This window comes from Oncorhynchus nerka, linkage group LG9a (assembly GCF_034236695.1).
Source record: "Oncorhynchus nerka isolate Pitt River linkage group LG9a, Oner_Uvic_2.0, whole genome shotgun sequence".
Lineage (NCBI taxonomy): Eukaryota > Metazoa > Chordata > Actinopteri > Salmoniformes > Salmonidae > Oncorhynchus > Oncorhynchus nerka.
This window is the reverse complement of record NC_088404.1, coordinates 39,511,941-39,527,727: the sequence shown is the minus strand read 5'-3', so window position 1 is coordinate 39,527,727 and position 15,787 is coordinate 39,511,941. Positions and strand designations below refer to the sequence as shown.

The 15,787-nt window shown below is 41.2% G+C and overlaps 1 protein-coding gene across 1 annotated transcript in view; it reads left to right on the top strand.

Annotated features, from left to right (window-relative positions):
* The window catches only part of LOC115134284 (partitioning defective 6 homolog alpha-like), a 39,467-nt gene continuing 23,680 nt past the window's right edge, over positions 1 to 15,787 (top strand). The window contains exons 1-2 of the mRNA XM_029668093.2: positions 1 to 356; positions 10,724 to 10,946. Coding sequence (XP_029523953.1) covers positions 261 to 356; positions 10,724 to 10,946 — 319 coding nt within the window. The 5' untranslated portion in view covers positions 1 to 260. The remainder of the gene's footprint in view (positions 357 to 10,723; positions 10,947 to 15,787) is intronic.

Sequence of the window (15,787 nt, the reverse complement as noted above, 5' to 3'; positions counted from 1 at the left end):
TTTCAGCTGACCCCACGCACGACCCCATCCCCGCCTTCAATCGGCGTGTCTAGTTGACGTCATTGTTATTGAGGCAGTGTAGCTCTGCCCATCGCGGGGACAACATTTTCCATCACAGATCTGATTCCTACTACAGAACCAGGACTGTTTAAGGACTGCTGTACCTGTGCGTCTATCAGCTCGCATGGTGCTGCGAGCAAATGCGCTTACGACGAAGTGACTGACTGCCTGCTTAAACCTGCTTCGAGGAAAGCCTGTGGATGGTCCTATCCACTGGGGTTCAACGCGCTAACATGTCAAGGTACCAGAGGACCCCCTTGAAAAACACTGACAATGTGGTCGAGGTCAAGAGCAAAGTAAGTGGCTGGTTTATTAATTTCACATTCATAATGCGGTTACCGTGGACCGCAGTTTATTTGCTGATAGGTTACCTTATCAGGCACGCGCATGGATAACACCTGCGGTGCTCAGGGCTAAACCAAATCAAGCCGTATAAATTGGATCTGTCGGTATTGCGCTATCCGCTCTTGAAATCCCCACGTAACTAATCATAATCCGAGCGGGAAACACTGATGTTGGTGCCTTTGTCGCCACGACGTTCTGAGACGGAGCAGCTTGGAACGTGTCTGCCTCTATGTCAATATGTAGTAGCCTAGGAGGCAATGACAGTTTGCATCGTCGCTCTCGACTATGAAAGTGCACTATCCGTTGCTGTTGTAATTTCTTTGATGCATGTAGCGCGCTGTTACGCTGCAGAATAGAGCGTAGCTGTTCGCGGTTAATTATAACATTAGGCCTGGCTGATTAATTATGCATGAAACATGGTATTAGTAGCGATAAACCATATGGCTTAGTAAGCTCACTGTCAATTAATTCACCTATTCACCATAACTGAATAGACCACATAGGCCATATCCTACCTGTAAAAACAAATATTGACAATTTACAATAAATTATATATGTATTTATATATGTATTATCAGCCTACACGGGGTGATTATTCGTTTATTATTGTTATCATCATCATCAGTGTAGCACATTAAAATGAACTGTCTGTCAATTATACTCCGTCAATGTGTTTTTTAAAGAAAAATAATAGCGATGACAATACTTCGAACACACATTGTCTGTCATGGCAACACCTATGTTTTTCAGTAAAACCCATGTGTCTCTATGGACTTCTGTCACAAAGAGCAAACATTGTAACTGCGTGTATGGAAAGTGTTTAAATGGAGTTAATGACTCTGATGATTACTTTTTCAATGTTTTACTATTGTTGTTCGCTACAGGTCAGAATCTTTAACAATCTAGTATGCTCAGAATGCTCCATACTAGTGTGTATGTCAAATTCTGACAATATGCTACGGATTGTGGTGTTAACTCTAAATTGGAGATCTCTATACATGCATTCTCTGTGCAGTGCAACTGCCTCACTGTCTGTCTCTCCTCAACAGTGATTTTTAACAACTCGTTGACAGTGGATTCTATTCTAATCATGTTTGTATCTCAAGTATGTGCCTCAGCTGCAGCACAGCGTCTTAAAATCTATCAAAGGCAATGTCTCGAAGGCAAACAGGTTCTCTCTTTATTGTCAGTCTCTTCTTATTCTCTCTAATAGCTATGTGTTTGGTGGGAGAGAATATATGAATTAATAATGAAAAGAAAACACTGCAGCCTTTCACATGGTTCTACAGGAGGCTTGCTTCTCCAAACAAGTACAGACACTCATGACTCAGCAAAGTTGTTCTGCCTATTGGAGCCCTGGGATGGTGGGGGATATAGTAGGATCCGCTACAAATAATAATCCAAATTATTTTCCAGTAATTTCGTTCTGAACAGAACCATACTTTGTTTTTGTTCTGTTCCGACCAGCAAAATAAAGTTCTCAACTGGTTAGAACAAAGAAAAGGTAACAGTTTATATCGTTCCTTTGTTCCTTTTTAAAACTTGATTTATATTTAATTTTTACATTTAGCTCGATATTAAATTACTTCACCAATCAGTGCGGATAGAGCAGCTTGCTATGGAGTGGCTAAGCGATAATTGTTTACACATACATTGGACAGATGTCAGACAAGTGTAGGGTGCGAAATACGACTGAAATTTTGCATGTGTGAAGAGAGAGGGTGGAGGACGATGCTTAGCTTGAAGTGCTGGGCATCTTGTTATGACATGAATTATCTGAATTAGGCCCACAGAATTATACCTACGGAGGAGCAGCTTCAACAGAGGAACTTTTAATGTCTTTGACCTTCAGAGAGTTGGCTTAACATTGGACCAAGATAGCTAACAAGCTTGTGTGTGCAGAGTGGCAACAGAATTAAAATAAAACACTTCTTACCTTTTTGTAGTTAATAAATCCAATGTTAAACGTGATACCTATAGTATCCTTAAACTTTTCACACGTACCAACAAACGGGTGTGATAATTCTACAGTGGTCCCTGTTGCGTATGATCAAACCGGTGTGATTAGAAGGCTTGATTAGAACGCTTATTAAGAACGTCCATTTTCGATTGACGCAACAATCATCATTTGAGCTGGTCATACTTTTTTTTTTCACAGAAACATTTTGCACAAACACAGTCCTTACAAAGTTATGTCCAGAATGTGACCAGTTTATTATAGGATGGAATAATCAGACATTCACAGAAGTAGCTACACCATAACACAATCATCCAATTTAAAAAATGTAGGCTACATTTGTTCTAGCGCTAACTGAGGAAAGATTGAGGTAACACAAGTGGTCATATATATCGAAAGTAAACAGACATGGGTAGATGGGTAGCCGCCATGCTTGTTTTTGTCTCATCAACCAAAGATAATGACCTGTCATTGCCAACAAAGGGTATATAACAAAGTATTGAGATACACTTTTGTCATTGACCAAATACTTAATTTCCACCATAATTTGCAAATAAATTCATTAAAAATCCTACAATGTGATTTTCTGGATTTTTTTTCTTCTCATTTTGTCTGTCATAGTTGAAGTGTACCTATGATGAAAATTACAGGCCTCTCATCTTTTTAAGTGGGAGAACTTGCACAATTGGTGGCTGACTAAATACTTTTTTGCCCCACTGTAGCTGGCAAATAGCTTAGCACATTATAATCAGTACAACCGTCAAAAAAGTATTTTACACACATCATAGGTGTCTATTACAGTATATGCAATAATCAGAATGCATAATTTGTCACCAGTAATTGAAAACGTGAATAAAAGTGTAAATACATGATGCTCCATACATACATACTATAATTGCCTACAGTAGAAATGACAAGATGATATACAGAAAATAAGGAGCTTACTTTGATAGGAACGCACACATGTCCAAAGTTATTATGTGTAAGGAAAACAACAAGGAAGGCAAAGTGAGCGCCAGCAACAAAATGTTCCAATTCTAGCAAGACTGCGCAAATATATGCATACTTGAGCTGCGCAAACATGAGTGAAGTGCGGTGGGCTCTCCTAGAAGAGAGAAGTTTATCCGGCTCAGTAAAGCCTCAAACATAAAATGTCCACAACGCTGAAATGGGCTACTTCTATGTGAATTAATGAGGAGGCGGAACACACCTCAATTCAAACTGTTGTTAGAAAATACAACTTGTTAGAAAATAATTAGAAATTGACAAGATGAAACAGCTTATAGATAATTAGCAGGCAGCGTGTGTTAACTGTCCTGTTGCGTAATAATCACATTTTGGAACAGTAAGTGCATTCTGACATCACGTGCATAAAACAACTCACGCTGGGGCGACCGTTAGAGATACTTAAACTTCTAATAAAATTTTTTTCCCTTAATTTCTGAATCGCAGTTGCAACGTCAGTAGGCTATGGTTGCCTATGGGAAGGGCAGGTAACCTGGCCACACACACACACACACTGGCAAAGATTTTCTGAGTGACAGAGTGAGGGCTTTGCATAGGCGCTTTGTGTGTGTTTGGGGGGACTGGGAAAAATGACTGGAACGTAAAATAATATTATTAACGGTTCCCATGCTGTTCTGTAATAGTGTGGATCACTTTTGTTCCTGGTTCTTATTCTGTTCCCCCAAAAATGTAGCTCTGAATTCTATATTTTTAAAAAATAGTTTTTATCTTTTTATAGAATATTTAAAACATACAATATACTTTATTTTTTTGAATGAACCTTTATTTAACTAGGCAAGTCAGTTACGAACAAATTCTAATTTACAATGACAGCCTACCCAGGCCAAACCCTAACCCAGACGACGCTGGGCCAATTGTGTGCCGCCCTATGGGACTACCAATCACTGCTGGAATTCAAATCAAATCAAATTTGATTTGTCACATACACATGGTTAGCAGATGTTAGTGCGAGTGTAGCGAAATGCTTGTGCTTCTAGTTCCGACAATGCAGTAATAACCAACAAGTAATCTAGCTAACAATTCCAAAACTACTACCTTATAGACACAAGTGTAAGGGGATAAAGAATATGTACATAAAGATATATGAATGAGTGATGCTACAGAGCGGCATAGGCAAGATACAGTAGATGGTATTGAGTGCAGTATATACATATGAGATGAGTATGTAAACAAAGTGGCATAGTTAAAGTGGCTAGTGATACATGTATTACATAAGGATGCAGTAGATGATATAGAGTACAGTATATACGTATACATATGAGATGAATAATGTAGGGTATGTAAACATTATATTAGGTAGTATTGTTTAAAGTGGCTAGTGATATATTTTACATCATTTCCCATCAATTCCCATTATTAAAGTGGCTGGAGTTGAGTCAGTGTGTTGGCAGCAGCCACTCAATGTTAGTGGTGGCTGTTTAACAGTCTGATGGCCTTGAGATAGAAGCTGTTTTTCAGTCTCTCGGTCCCAGCTTTGATGCACCTGTACTGACCTCGCCTTCTGGATGATAGCGGGGTGAACAGGCAGTGGCTCGGGTGGTTGCTGTCCTTGATGATCTTTATGGCCTTCCTGTGACATCGGGTGGTGTAGGTGTCCTGGAGGGCAGGTAGTTTGCCCCCGGTGATGCGTTGTGCAGATCTCACTACCCTCTGGAGAGCCTTACGGTTGTGGGCGGAGCAGTTGCCGTACCAGGCGGTGATACAGCCCGACAGGATGCTCTCGATTGTGCATCTGTAGAAGTTTGTGAGTGCTTTTGGTGACAAGCCAAATTTCTTCAGCCTCCTGAGGTTGAAGAGGCGCTGCTGCGCCTTCTTCACGATGCTGTCTGTGTGGGTGGACCAATTCAGTTTGTCTGTGATGTGTACGCCGAGGAACTTAAAACTTACTACCCTCTCCACTACTGTTCCATCGATGTGGATAGGGGGTGTTCCCTCTGCTGTTTCCTGAAGTCCACAATCATCTCCTTAGTTTTGTTGACGTTGAGTGTGAGGTTATTTTCCTGACACCACACTCCGAGGGCCCTCACCTCCTCCCTGTAGGCCGTCTCGTCGTTGTTGGTAATCAAGCCTACCACTGTTGTGTCGTCCGCAAACTTGATGATTGAGTTGGAGGCGTGCGTGGCCACGCAGTCGTGGGTGAACAGGGAGTACAGGAGAGGGCTCAGAACGCACCTTGTGGGGCCCCAGTGTTGAGGATCAGCGGGGTGGAGATGTTGTTGCCTACCCTCACCACCTGGGGGCGGCCCGTCAGGAAGTCCAGTACCCAGTTGCACAGGGCGGGTCGAGACCCAGGGTCTCGAGCTTGATGACGAGCTTGGAGGGCACTATGGTGTTAAATGCCGAGCTGTAGTCGATGAACAGCATTCTCACATAGGTATTCCTCTTGTCCAGATGGGTTAGGGCAGTGTGGTTGAGATTGCATCGTCTGTGGACCTATTTGGGCGGTAAGCAAATTGGAGTGGGTCTAGGGTGTCAGGTAGGGTGGAGGTGATATGGTCCTTGACTAGTCTCTCAAAGCACTTCATGATGACGGAAGTGAGTGCTACGGGGCGGTAGTCGTTTAGCTCAGTTACCTTAGCTTTCTTGGGAACAGGAACAATGGTGGCCCTCTTGAAGCATGTGGGAACAACAGACTGGGATAGGGATTGATTGAATATGTCCGTAAACACACCAGCCAGCTGGTCTGCGCATGTTCTGAGGGCGCGGCTGGGGATGCCGTCTGGGCCTGCAGCCTTGCGAGGGTTGACACGTTTAAATGTTTTCCTCACGTCGGCTGCAGTGAAGGAGAGTCCGCATGTTCCTAGGAACGCGAAGCGAGGCGGACATCTCTGTCGGCGCCGGAAGTATTGAACCAGGATCTATAGTGACGCCTGTAGTGACACTGAGATGCGGTGCCTTAGACCACTGTGCTACACGGGAGCCCATACATGCAGTGAAGCAGGTCAACAACTACATCACATTAGTCATCTAACAGCAAAGACATCAAGGACAACAAAAATCATAACAGCAAGGACAACTAAATATGTTTGAGTGCATGTATTGCACTATTTACATGTCTGTGTATGTGCACATGTGTGCATTTGAACGAGCGTGTGTGTATATTGCATGTGTACAAACACCTGCACAGTATCAGCCTCAGCCTCAGGCAAACAGGCATTAACTGTAACAACACTGCCCCTCATTGTCATTCAAACTTACTTTTTGTTATGTTTTATTTAGATTATTATTTTTTTACTTTTATCTTTGAGAGTTTCAGAGTTCCTCTGTCCAGTGTCTGTGTTCTTTTGTCCATCTTAATCTTTTCTTCTTATTGACCAGTCTGAGATATGGCTTTTTTTTAGCAGCTCTGCCTAGAAGGCCAGCATACCGGAGTCTCATAGAATTTCTCGCATGGAATAGCATTCATTTCTCAGAACAAGAATAGTTTGACGAGTTTCAGAAGAAAGTTATTTCTTTCTGGACATTTTCAGCCTGTAATCAAACCCACAAATACTGATGCTCCAGATACTCAACTAGTCTAAAAAGGCCAGTTTTATTGCTTCTTAAATCAGAACAACAGTTTTCAGCTGTGCTAACATAATTGCAGAACGGTTATCTAATGATCAATTAGCCTTTTAAAATTATAAACTTGGATTAGCTAACACAACGTGCCTTTGGAACACAGGAGTGATGCTTGCTGATAATGGGCCTCTGTACGCCGATGTAGATATTCCATAAAAAATCTGCCGTTTCCAGCTACAATAGTCATTTACAACATTAACAATGTCTACACTATATTTCTGATCAATATGATGTCATTTAAATGGACAGAAATGTGATTTTCTTTCAAAAACAAGGAAATGTCTAAGTGACCCCAAACCTTTGAACGGTAGTGTATATCAACTCATACACCTTATACTATGGAATCGGTACATCAAAAATCGCTTCCCAACTATTTTGCAATCTGTATGGCACAGCTGTCAACATCCTGGTCCTCAAATGAAACTGGTATACTTTCCTATTTATGCCATTTTTATTTCTCTGCCAGTTTGATCCTTTATATTGGGCAAACAGACCAGTTCCCGACCTCCTCCCGCTGCCACCTGCCTCCTCCATTTTTTGGTGTAATGCTGTAATCAATTGGTTGTAATCTTGGATTGAGCAGACCTTCTGATACAATTCTGATAACTCCATGAGATACGTAACTCTACCATTCCAATTTACAATATCATTTAAAAACAAAATACCTTATTCAAACATCTTTCCCATAAATACAGGTATTTTATCAACCAGCACATTTGAGTTCAGCCATAATATTTGCTCTATCTTTTCAGGGAGATGAAATTGAAATTGTAGCCAGCTCTGCAATACTTGTTTGAAAAAGAGAGACACTTAAAAAAAAAGTATAATTTACAATTAATCGAAAATGAGACATAGCGATCATCAGGAGTAGACAACGCCATAAGTAAGTGAGTAAACTGAGATATGACTAAGGAGTTAATCAGGGAAATGTTTCCATAAATAGACAGGTATTTACAGTTGAAGTTGGAAGTTTACATACGCTGCCAAATCCATCGTCAGTCTGTACACTACACTCACACCTTGCTGTAGCTAATAGCTATGAGAGGGGAGAGAGACTAGATAGATGCTAAATAGATATATAACTACTAGATTGATAGAGAGATAGCTACGTACTAGATACAGTTGAAGTCGGAAATTTACATACACTTAGGTTGGAGTCATTAAAACTAGTTTTTCAACCACTCCACAAATTTCTTGTTAAACAAACTATAGTTTTGGCAAGTCGGTTTGGACATCTACTTTGTGCATGACACAAGGCATTTTTCCAACAATTGTTTACAGACAGATTATGTCACTAATAATTTGCTGTATCACAATTCCAGTGTGTCAGAAGTATACATACACTAAGTTGACTGTGCCTTTAAACAGCTTGGAAAATTCCAGGTAAATTATGTCATGGCTTTAGAAGCTTCTGATAGGCTAATTGGCATAATTTGAGTCAATTGGCGGTGTATCTGTGGATGTATTTCAAGGCCTACCTTCAAACTCTGTGCCTCTTTACTTGACATCATGGGAAAATCTAAATAAATCAGTCAGGACCTCAGAAAAAAATTGTAGACCTCCACAAGTCTGCTTCATCCTTGGGAGCAATTTCCAAATGCCTGAAGGTACCACTTTCATCTGTAGAAACAATAGGTTGCAAGTATAAACACCATGGGACCACGCAGCTGTCATACCGCTCAGGAAGTAGACGCGTTCTGTCTCCTAGAGATGAATGTACTTTGGTGCGAAAAGTGAAAATCAATCCAAGAACAGCAGCAAGGGACCTTGTGAAGATGCTGGAGGAACCAGGTACAAAAGTATCAATATCCACAGTAAAACAAGTCCTATATCGACATAACCTGAAAAGCCACTGCTCCAAAACCTCCATTAAAAAAAGCCAGACTACGGTTTGCAACTGCACATGGGGACAAAAATGGTACTTTTTGGAGACATGTCCTCTGGTCTGATGAAACAAAAATAGAACTGTTTGGCAATAATGACCATCGTTATGTTTGGAGGAAAAAGGGGGAGGCTTGCAAGCCAAAGAACACCATTCCAACCGTGAAGCACTGGGGTGGCAGCATCATGTTGTGGGGGTGCTTTGCTGCAGGAGGGACTGGTGCACTTCACAAAATAGATGGCATCATGAGGGAGGAAAACTATGTGGATATATTGAAGCAACATCTCAAGACATCAGTCAGGAAGTTAAAGCTTGGTCGCAAATGGATCTTCCAAATGGACAATGACCCCAAGCATACTTCCAAAGTTGTGGCAAAATGGCTTGAGGACAACAAAGTCAAGGTATTGGAGTGTCCATCACAAAGACCTGACCTCAATCCTATGGACATTTGTGGGCAGAGCTGAAAAACCATGTGTGAGCAAGGAGGCCTACAAACCTGACTCAGTTACAGAAGCTCTGTCAGGAGGAATGGGACAAAATGTATTGTAGGAAGCTTGTGGAACGCTATCTGAAATGTTTGACCCAAGTTAAACTATTTAAAAGCAATGCTACCGAATACTAATTGAGTGTTTGTTAACTTCTGACCAACTGGGAATGTGATGAAATAAATAAGAGCTGAAATAAATAATTCTCGCTACTATTATTCTGACATTTCTCATTGTGAAAATAAAGTGGTGATCCTAACTGACCTAAGACAGGGATGTATTTGGTTAAGATGTACGTAAACCTCCGAATTCAACTGTATCTCTCCATGGTTGCAGGATCTTGTCTATTTTTACAAGTTTTCTATTTTAATTTATTGTGGAGATCTCATATCTTTTGTGATATGAATACCAAGTATGTCTACTCCAAGTATGTCTACTCCAATGTCCTTGTTCTGATATCTTCCCCTTGCTTCCTCTCTTTTCTGTTTTTGGGTGGAAATGGCATAATCAGTCACCCCTCCTGCTCAGTAAAGCATGCCATGTATTCTTCTTCAATGGAGAGGAAAAGATACGCAGAGTAGACAGACTCATTTTCTGTGAGAGTCCACAATCACTGAGTGCATATCCCATTATTTGTTTCAGACTGTAAATATGGTTGGACACACAAACCAGCCAATCATGTTATCATAAAAACAGCCAATGGATTTTAAGCGGGTGGTGCACCATGCAGTACTCTACTCTATACTGTCGAGCACTGTTTGCTCATCCTGCCTATTTTTCCTTTACTCTGTAATCTGTCTCCTTCGCCTGCCAATCTGTCATATATTTGTCTCCCTGTCTTTGTGATTGGGGAAGTAAGTAGCACCAAACATTGATGGGATTGCACATCGTGTTAGAGGACTGACAACCTGCTGTGTGTGTTTCTATGTGATACGCACCCCAGAGAGAAATTCACTGGCTGTGCAGGGCAGCATCTCCACACAGACAAGCACAGCTCACATCTTGTGTTGTCCCTCACAGCGCTCTTTATGTATTTGTGCTACACGGCTACCTCACAATGATCAACAATCCACTGTGTTATCATTGGGCTGTGCCCTGGTCCCTGCTGCATCTAATAGGAAGTCTCAGAACATGACTCCAGTTGTTACATACTGGACAATGTCTACATGTCAAGCTCTGTGATGTAAAAGTAATACCTAGGTTATGTTTTGAAGAATGCAGAATGCATGCAAGACAATGAAAAGCGATGGTGGAATATGGGTGAATTGTGAATGGTTGGGTTAGCAGTGAATGGCAATGTCATGGCCGAGGCTTATGTTAGAGTCTGTTGTTTGTTGATATCATGATGCACCATTCTTCATGAGTTTGCTTTCATGACACAATATTCCCTGACCTTTTGTTTTCCAGTTTGAGGCGGAGTACAGACGTTTCGCTTTGAAGATGAGCGGCACCTGTGGCTTTCAGGAGTTTTACCGGCTGCTGCAGACCGTTCACCACATCCCCGGTGTGGAGGTGCTGCTGGGATATGCTGACATCCAGGGTGACCTGCTGCCAATCAACAATGATGACAACTTCTACAAAGCCCTCTCCTCAGCCAACCCACTACTCAGGATCATCATCCAGAAGAGAGGTGAGGCTGCATCATGGAGAGAGGGATGGGAGGGGAGGGGGCTAAGAGTATATATATTTATAAGAGAAACCTCATTGGTAGCTTACATTGTTGGTTAAAGCTCTCTGTTATTGATGTTGACCTTATTGCAGTTGGAGTCCCTGTATTCTTGCTCCAAAGCCTGTTGGCTGTTGTGTTGAAGAGGGCTTGTCACTCTTGATGCTTGTTCGTTATCGGCACTGTCCTTGGTGTGTTTTTTAAAGTTTCAGTTGTAGATCATGAAAAGGAACTTTGAGTTGAGCTAGAAAATTATAGTGTGTGTTTATGACTAAATGTTATGTCTTTTGTTATTGTGCAGTCATTAGCGATAGTGGCTCTATTGTAATGTTGTTGAAAGCTGTGTTTCTTACTGTGACTGATAGTGGAGGTATGAGAGTCAGTCAGTGTGGCAATGTTGATGACGTTGCTTGTATTGTGAGGGGATGAGTGTCTGGGGCTGTGCTCATTGTTGCCATTCTGGCCCGCCTCAGTGGGTAGGACTGTCTGGCGCTGGGCCAGCCCTCAGGAATGCGAAGGCACAGCGCTGAGAAGGGATGGAGCTGGGGTTGGCGCTAAGGCTAAGGGACTGGAGCTGGGGATAGGGGCTGGAACTGGGGTTCGGGGCTGGCTCCTCTCCCTGATCTCACCCCTAGCCTCACACACACACACACACAAACCTCAGATGCTCCCTTCTCTTCCCCACCACATGCTCTCTGTCCCTCTTAATCATCTCTCTCTACTCTCTCCGTCTGTCTGTCTCTCTCTCTCTATCTCTTTAGCTTGCTCTCAATTCCTCCATCCCTAATGCCCCATCACGGTCAGTGAGTTTGATCAAAACCAATTCTGCAGGGCAGCATTCCGGAAATGTGCCACTAATACTCTTAAAAGTTGCTCCCCCATTATTTATAGTCAAGTCTTTCTATGTTCTGTTTTATTGTTTTGTTTGCTTAATTCAGTTGGAAATGCTAATCTGGAAAGAGGAGAATGGCTGCTATTGTTCCCAGTTTTAGAATGACATCCTGTTTGTAACTAAATAAATAGCTTACATGAAATTCCCATTATTATGCTTCTTTATTAGCTATGTTGAGCTGCTTTGTGATACAGGAAGGTATTGATGACTCAATTAGCACTTTACATAATTATCCGTCAGGCTCACAATGTTATCCAGGTCAGTGGAGATAGATGGGTATTGTAGTTAACCATCTCTATTTTGTGACTAAACTTAACAAACATAAGAAGAAATGATATTACCAAACCAAGATAAATGACAAAATACAATGGAAGATAGCTTTTGAGTACCTTCAATTATATCTTGGCCAGAAACCCCAATTCATCACCTTCGTTCATTGAAGTTAATGGTCAATTTATAAAAAAAACGTTTGATATTGCAAGTAATTTCAATGACTACTTCACTAGTAAAGTGGAAAAACTCAAAAGTGAAATGACAACATTGAACAGTGAACCACTGTATTTTTGTATAAAAGATCTAATAATGAAAGAGAAGAATTGCTGTTTTGAATTTCTTGCCGTTATTGTGGGAGAGGTGGAAAAACTATTGTTATCCATCAATATTGATAATTCACCAGGTATAGACAACCTTAATGGGAAACTATTGAGAATGGTAGCAGACTGTATTGCCACCTCTATTTGAGTGTGTCCACAGGCGTGGAAGGAATCACCCTTTGTTGCCTCTAACAGCCGCCCAATCAGTTTGCTGCCTGTTCTTAGTACTGATGGAGAGAATTGTGTTTGACCAAATACAATGCTATTTTTCAGAGAACAAGTTAATTAGTGACTTTCAGCATATATATCGAAAAGGGCACTCAACTTGTACTGCACTGACTCAGATGACTAATGATTGGTTAAAGAAATGGATAATAAGATGATAGTTGGAGGTGTATTGTTAGATTTCAGGGTAGGCCGTCATTGTAAATAAGAATTTGTTCTTAACTGACTTGCCTAGTTAAATGAAAAATACATAAATTAAATAAAGATTTCAGTGCAGCCTTTGATATTATTGATCATAAATTGTTATTGAAGAAACTTGCTTGCTTTGACTTTACATCACCTGCCATCACATGGTTGGAGAGTTGTATTTATCCAATAGAACCCAGAGAGTGTTCTTCAATGGAAGCTTCGCTAACGTCTGATATGTACAGTGCGGTGTCCCTCAGGGCAGTTTTCTTGGGCCGTTACTCTTCTCTATTTTTACAAATGATTTGCCACTGATCTTACACGAAGCTAGAATGACTATGCATGCAGATAATTGTACACTCTATATGTCAGCACCCAAAGCCAGTGTTCTCACCGAAATTCTAAATAAGGAGTTAGTCAGTATCAGAATGGTTAATAATAAACTGATCTTTAAATATGTTTTGACACAAAAATTGCATATACTAGTTGTTCAGGCTCTGGCATTGTCCCATCTTGATTATTGTCCAGTAATATGGTCAAATGCAGCAAAGAAAGACCTAGCAGAGCTGCAACTGACTCAAAACAAAAGCAGGATGCCTTGCCCTTAACTGCACATACAGAACTAAGATCAACAACATGCATGCCAGTCTTTGCTGGTTGATAAAAGATTAACTGCTTCTCATCTAGCTTTTATGATAAATATTACTGTGCTGAAAATTCAGGATTGATTGCATAATCAAATAACATTTAGCTCCGACACCCATACATACCCCATAATGCATGCCACCAGGGGTCTTTTCACAGTCCCCAAGTCCAAAATAAATTCATAGCAATGCACAGTATTATATTATATTATATTATACAGAGTCATGATTGCTTGGAACTCCCTTCCAATTACTCAAGCAAACAGCAAAATTACCTTTAAAATTGAACAACATCTCATGGAACTTGCAGCGCATCAAGCATCAAAAATAGAACCAAGTTCTATTTTAGCTCCTGGCTACTCACACACGCGCGAGTACATTTATTTAGCTACGCTCGCGCACGTAACGCGAGCAGTGTGGTCAGCATGTTACATAAACATTATTTTTGTGTTGTATTGTTTGTATGTTGTTGGATTTTAAATGTGTGTGACTGTTCTTGTTTATCAGTGTTTTGTTACTGGTCATTGTGTTTTTTTGTGGACCCCAGGAAGAATAGCTGCTGCTTCTGCAAAAGTTAATGGGGATCCAAATAAACAAATATGTGCTCAGCTGTGTATAGAGAGGAGAGAGGAGATGTGCCCTGTAGTTCAACCCCCCTCTGTGTGGTCGCTGAAGCTCTAACGGTTTAGTGTGCTATGTGTCAGTCAGAATAGAGATAGACAGTGCAGCTTAATGCTTCTCTATCCATGGCTCTCTGTGGGAGTGACTCCTGCTGCATCAGCACCAGGCACTGCTCTGCCTGTCATGGCTGGGGAGCACAGTGCCTTGCTGGGGCCTGAGATGAGGTCAACACAGGTGGCGATGGAACTGGGCGCAATAACACTGGATGGAGAGAGACTATGGTGGATGTATAGAGTGACAGAGGCTGCAATAGTAGATTTAAGGGAAGAGCAATAGTAATGCCATTTGTGAGGTACAGTGAGTGAGTGAAGCTCAGAGGGTGCCTTCCATTCAGCACAGACCAGGAGAGCAACGAATGCAGCTAATGAGATCTAGTCTCCCCAGTGGTCCTGGGAAAAGGCTTCAAGAGAGAAACTCAGATATGAAGAGATGGAAAGTGAGAAATTGAAATAGAAAGCGAAGGAGAGAAAGAGACTGCTATAGGAAGTTCATAGTAATGTGTCTTTTTCCATTTCCTCTTCCTGTTTTCTCCCTGTGCTCATCTACACCATATGCAGTATATGTTTGGAAGAAAGGCCTATTTGAATAACAAAGCCGTAGCTTGCACAGTGAATGTCTTTCTGTATACATTGCTGTGAAAAAGAATATGCCTCCTTTCTAATTTTCTCTACTTTTGTATATTTTTGATACTGTATGTTATCAGATCGTCAAACAAAACCTAATATTAGATAAAGGGAACCTGAGTGAACAAATAACACAACATTTACATATTTAATTTATTTCATAAAAAATGCAACGTGTGAAACGTGTGTGCCCATGTGTGAAAAAGTAATTGCCCCCTTACACTCATTAACTGGTTGTGCCACCTTTTTAGTTGCAATGATTCCAAACACTTCCTGTAGTTGTTGATCAGTCTCTCACGTCGCTGTGGAGGAATTCTGGCCCACTCTTCCACGCATAACCGTTTGTGGGGTTTCAAGAATGAACTGCTAGTTTCAAGTCCTGCCACATCATCTCAATTGGGATTATGTCTGAACTTTGACTAGGCCGTTCCAAAACTTTAAATGTTTTGCTTTTTAGCGATTTTCATGTAACTTGATTGTGTGTTTTGGATCATTGTCTTGCTGCATGACCCAGTTGCGCTTCAGTTCACATACGGATGGCCTGACGTTCTCCAGTAGAATTATGATACAGACCAGAATTCATGGTTTCTTCTATTAAGGCAAGTTGTCCAAGTCCTGAGGGAGAAAAACATCCCCAAACCATCACACTACCACCACCATGCTTGTCTGTTGGTATGAGGTTCTTACTGTGGAACACAGTTTGGTTTTCGCCAGGCATAATGGGACCCATGTCGTCCAAAAAGTTATACTTTTGACTCATCTGTCCATAGAACATTCTTCCAGGAGTCTTGAGGATCATCCAGGTGCCTTTTGGCAAATATGAGTCAACTTTTTGGATGAGATGTGTCCCATTTATGTCTGTCAAAAACCAACTACAGGAAGCATTTGGTTGGAGCAACCAGTTATTGAGAGTAAGGGAGCAATTACCTTTTCACACAGGGGAATTGGGTGTTGCATAATT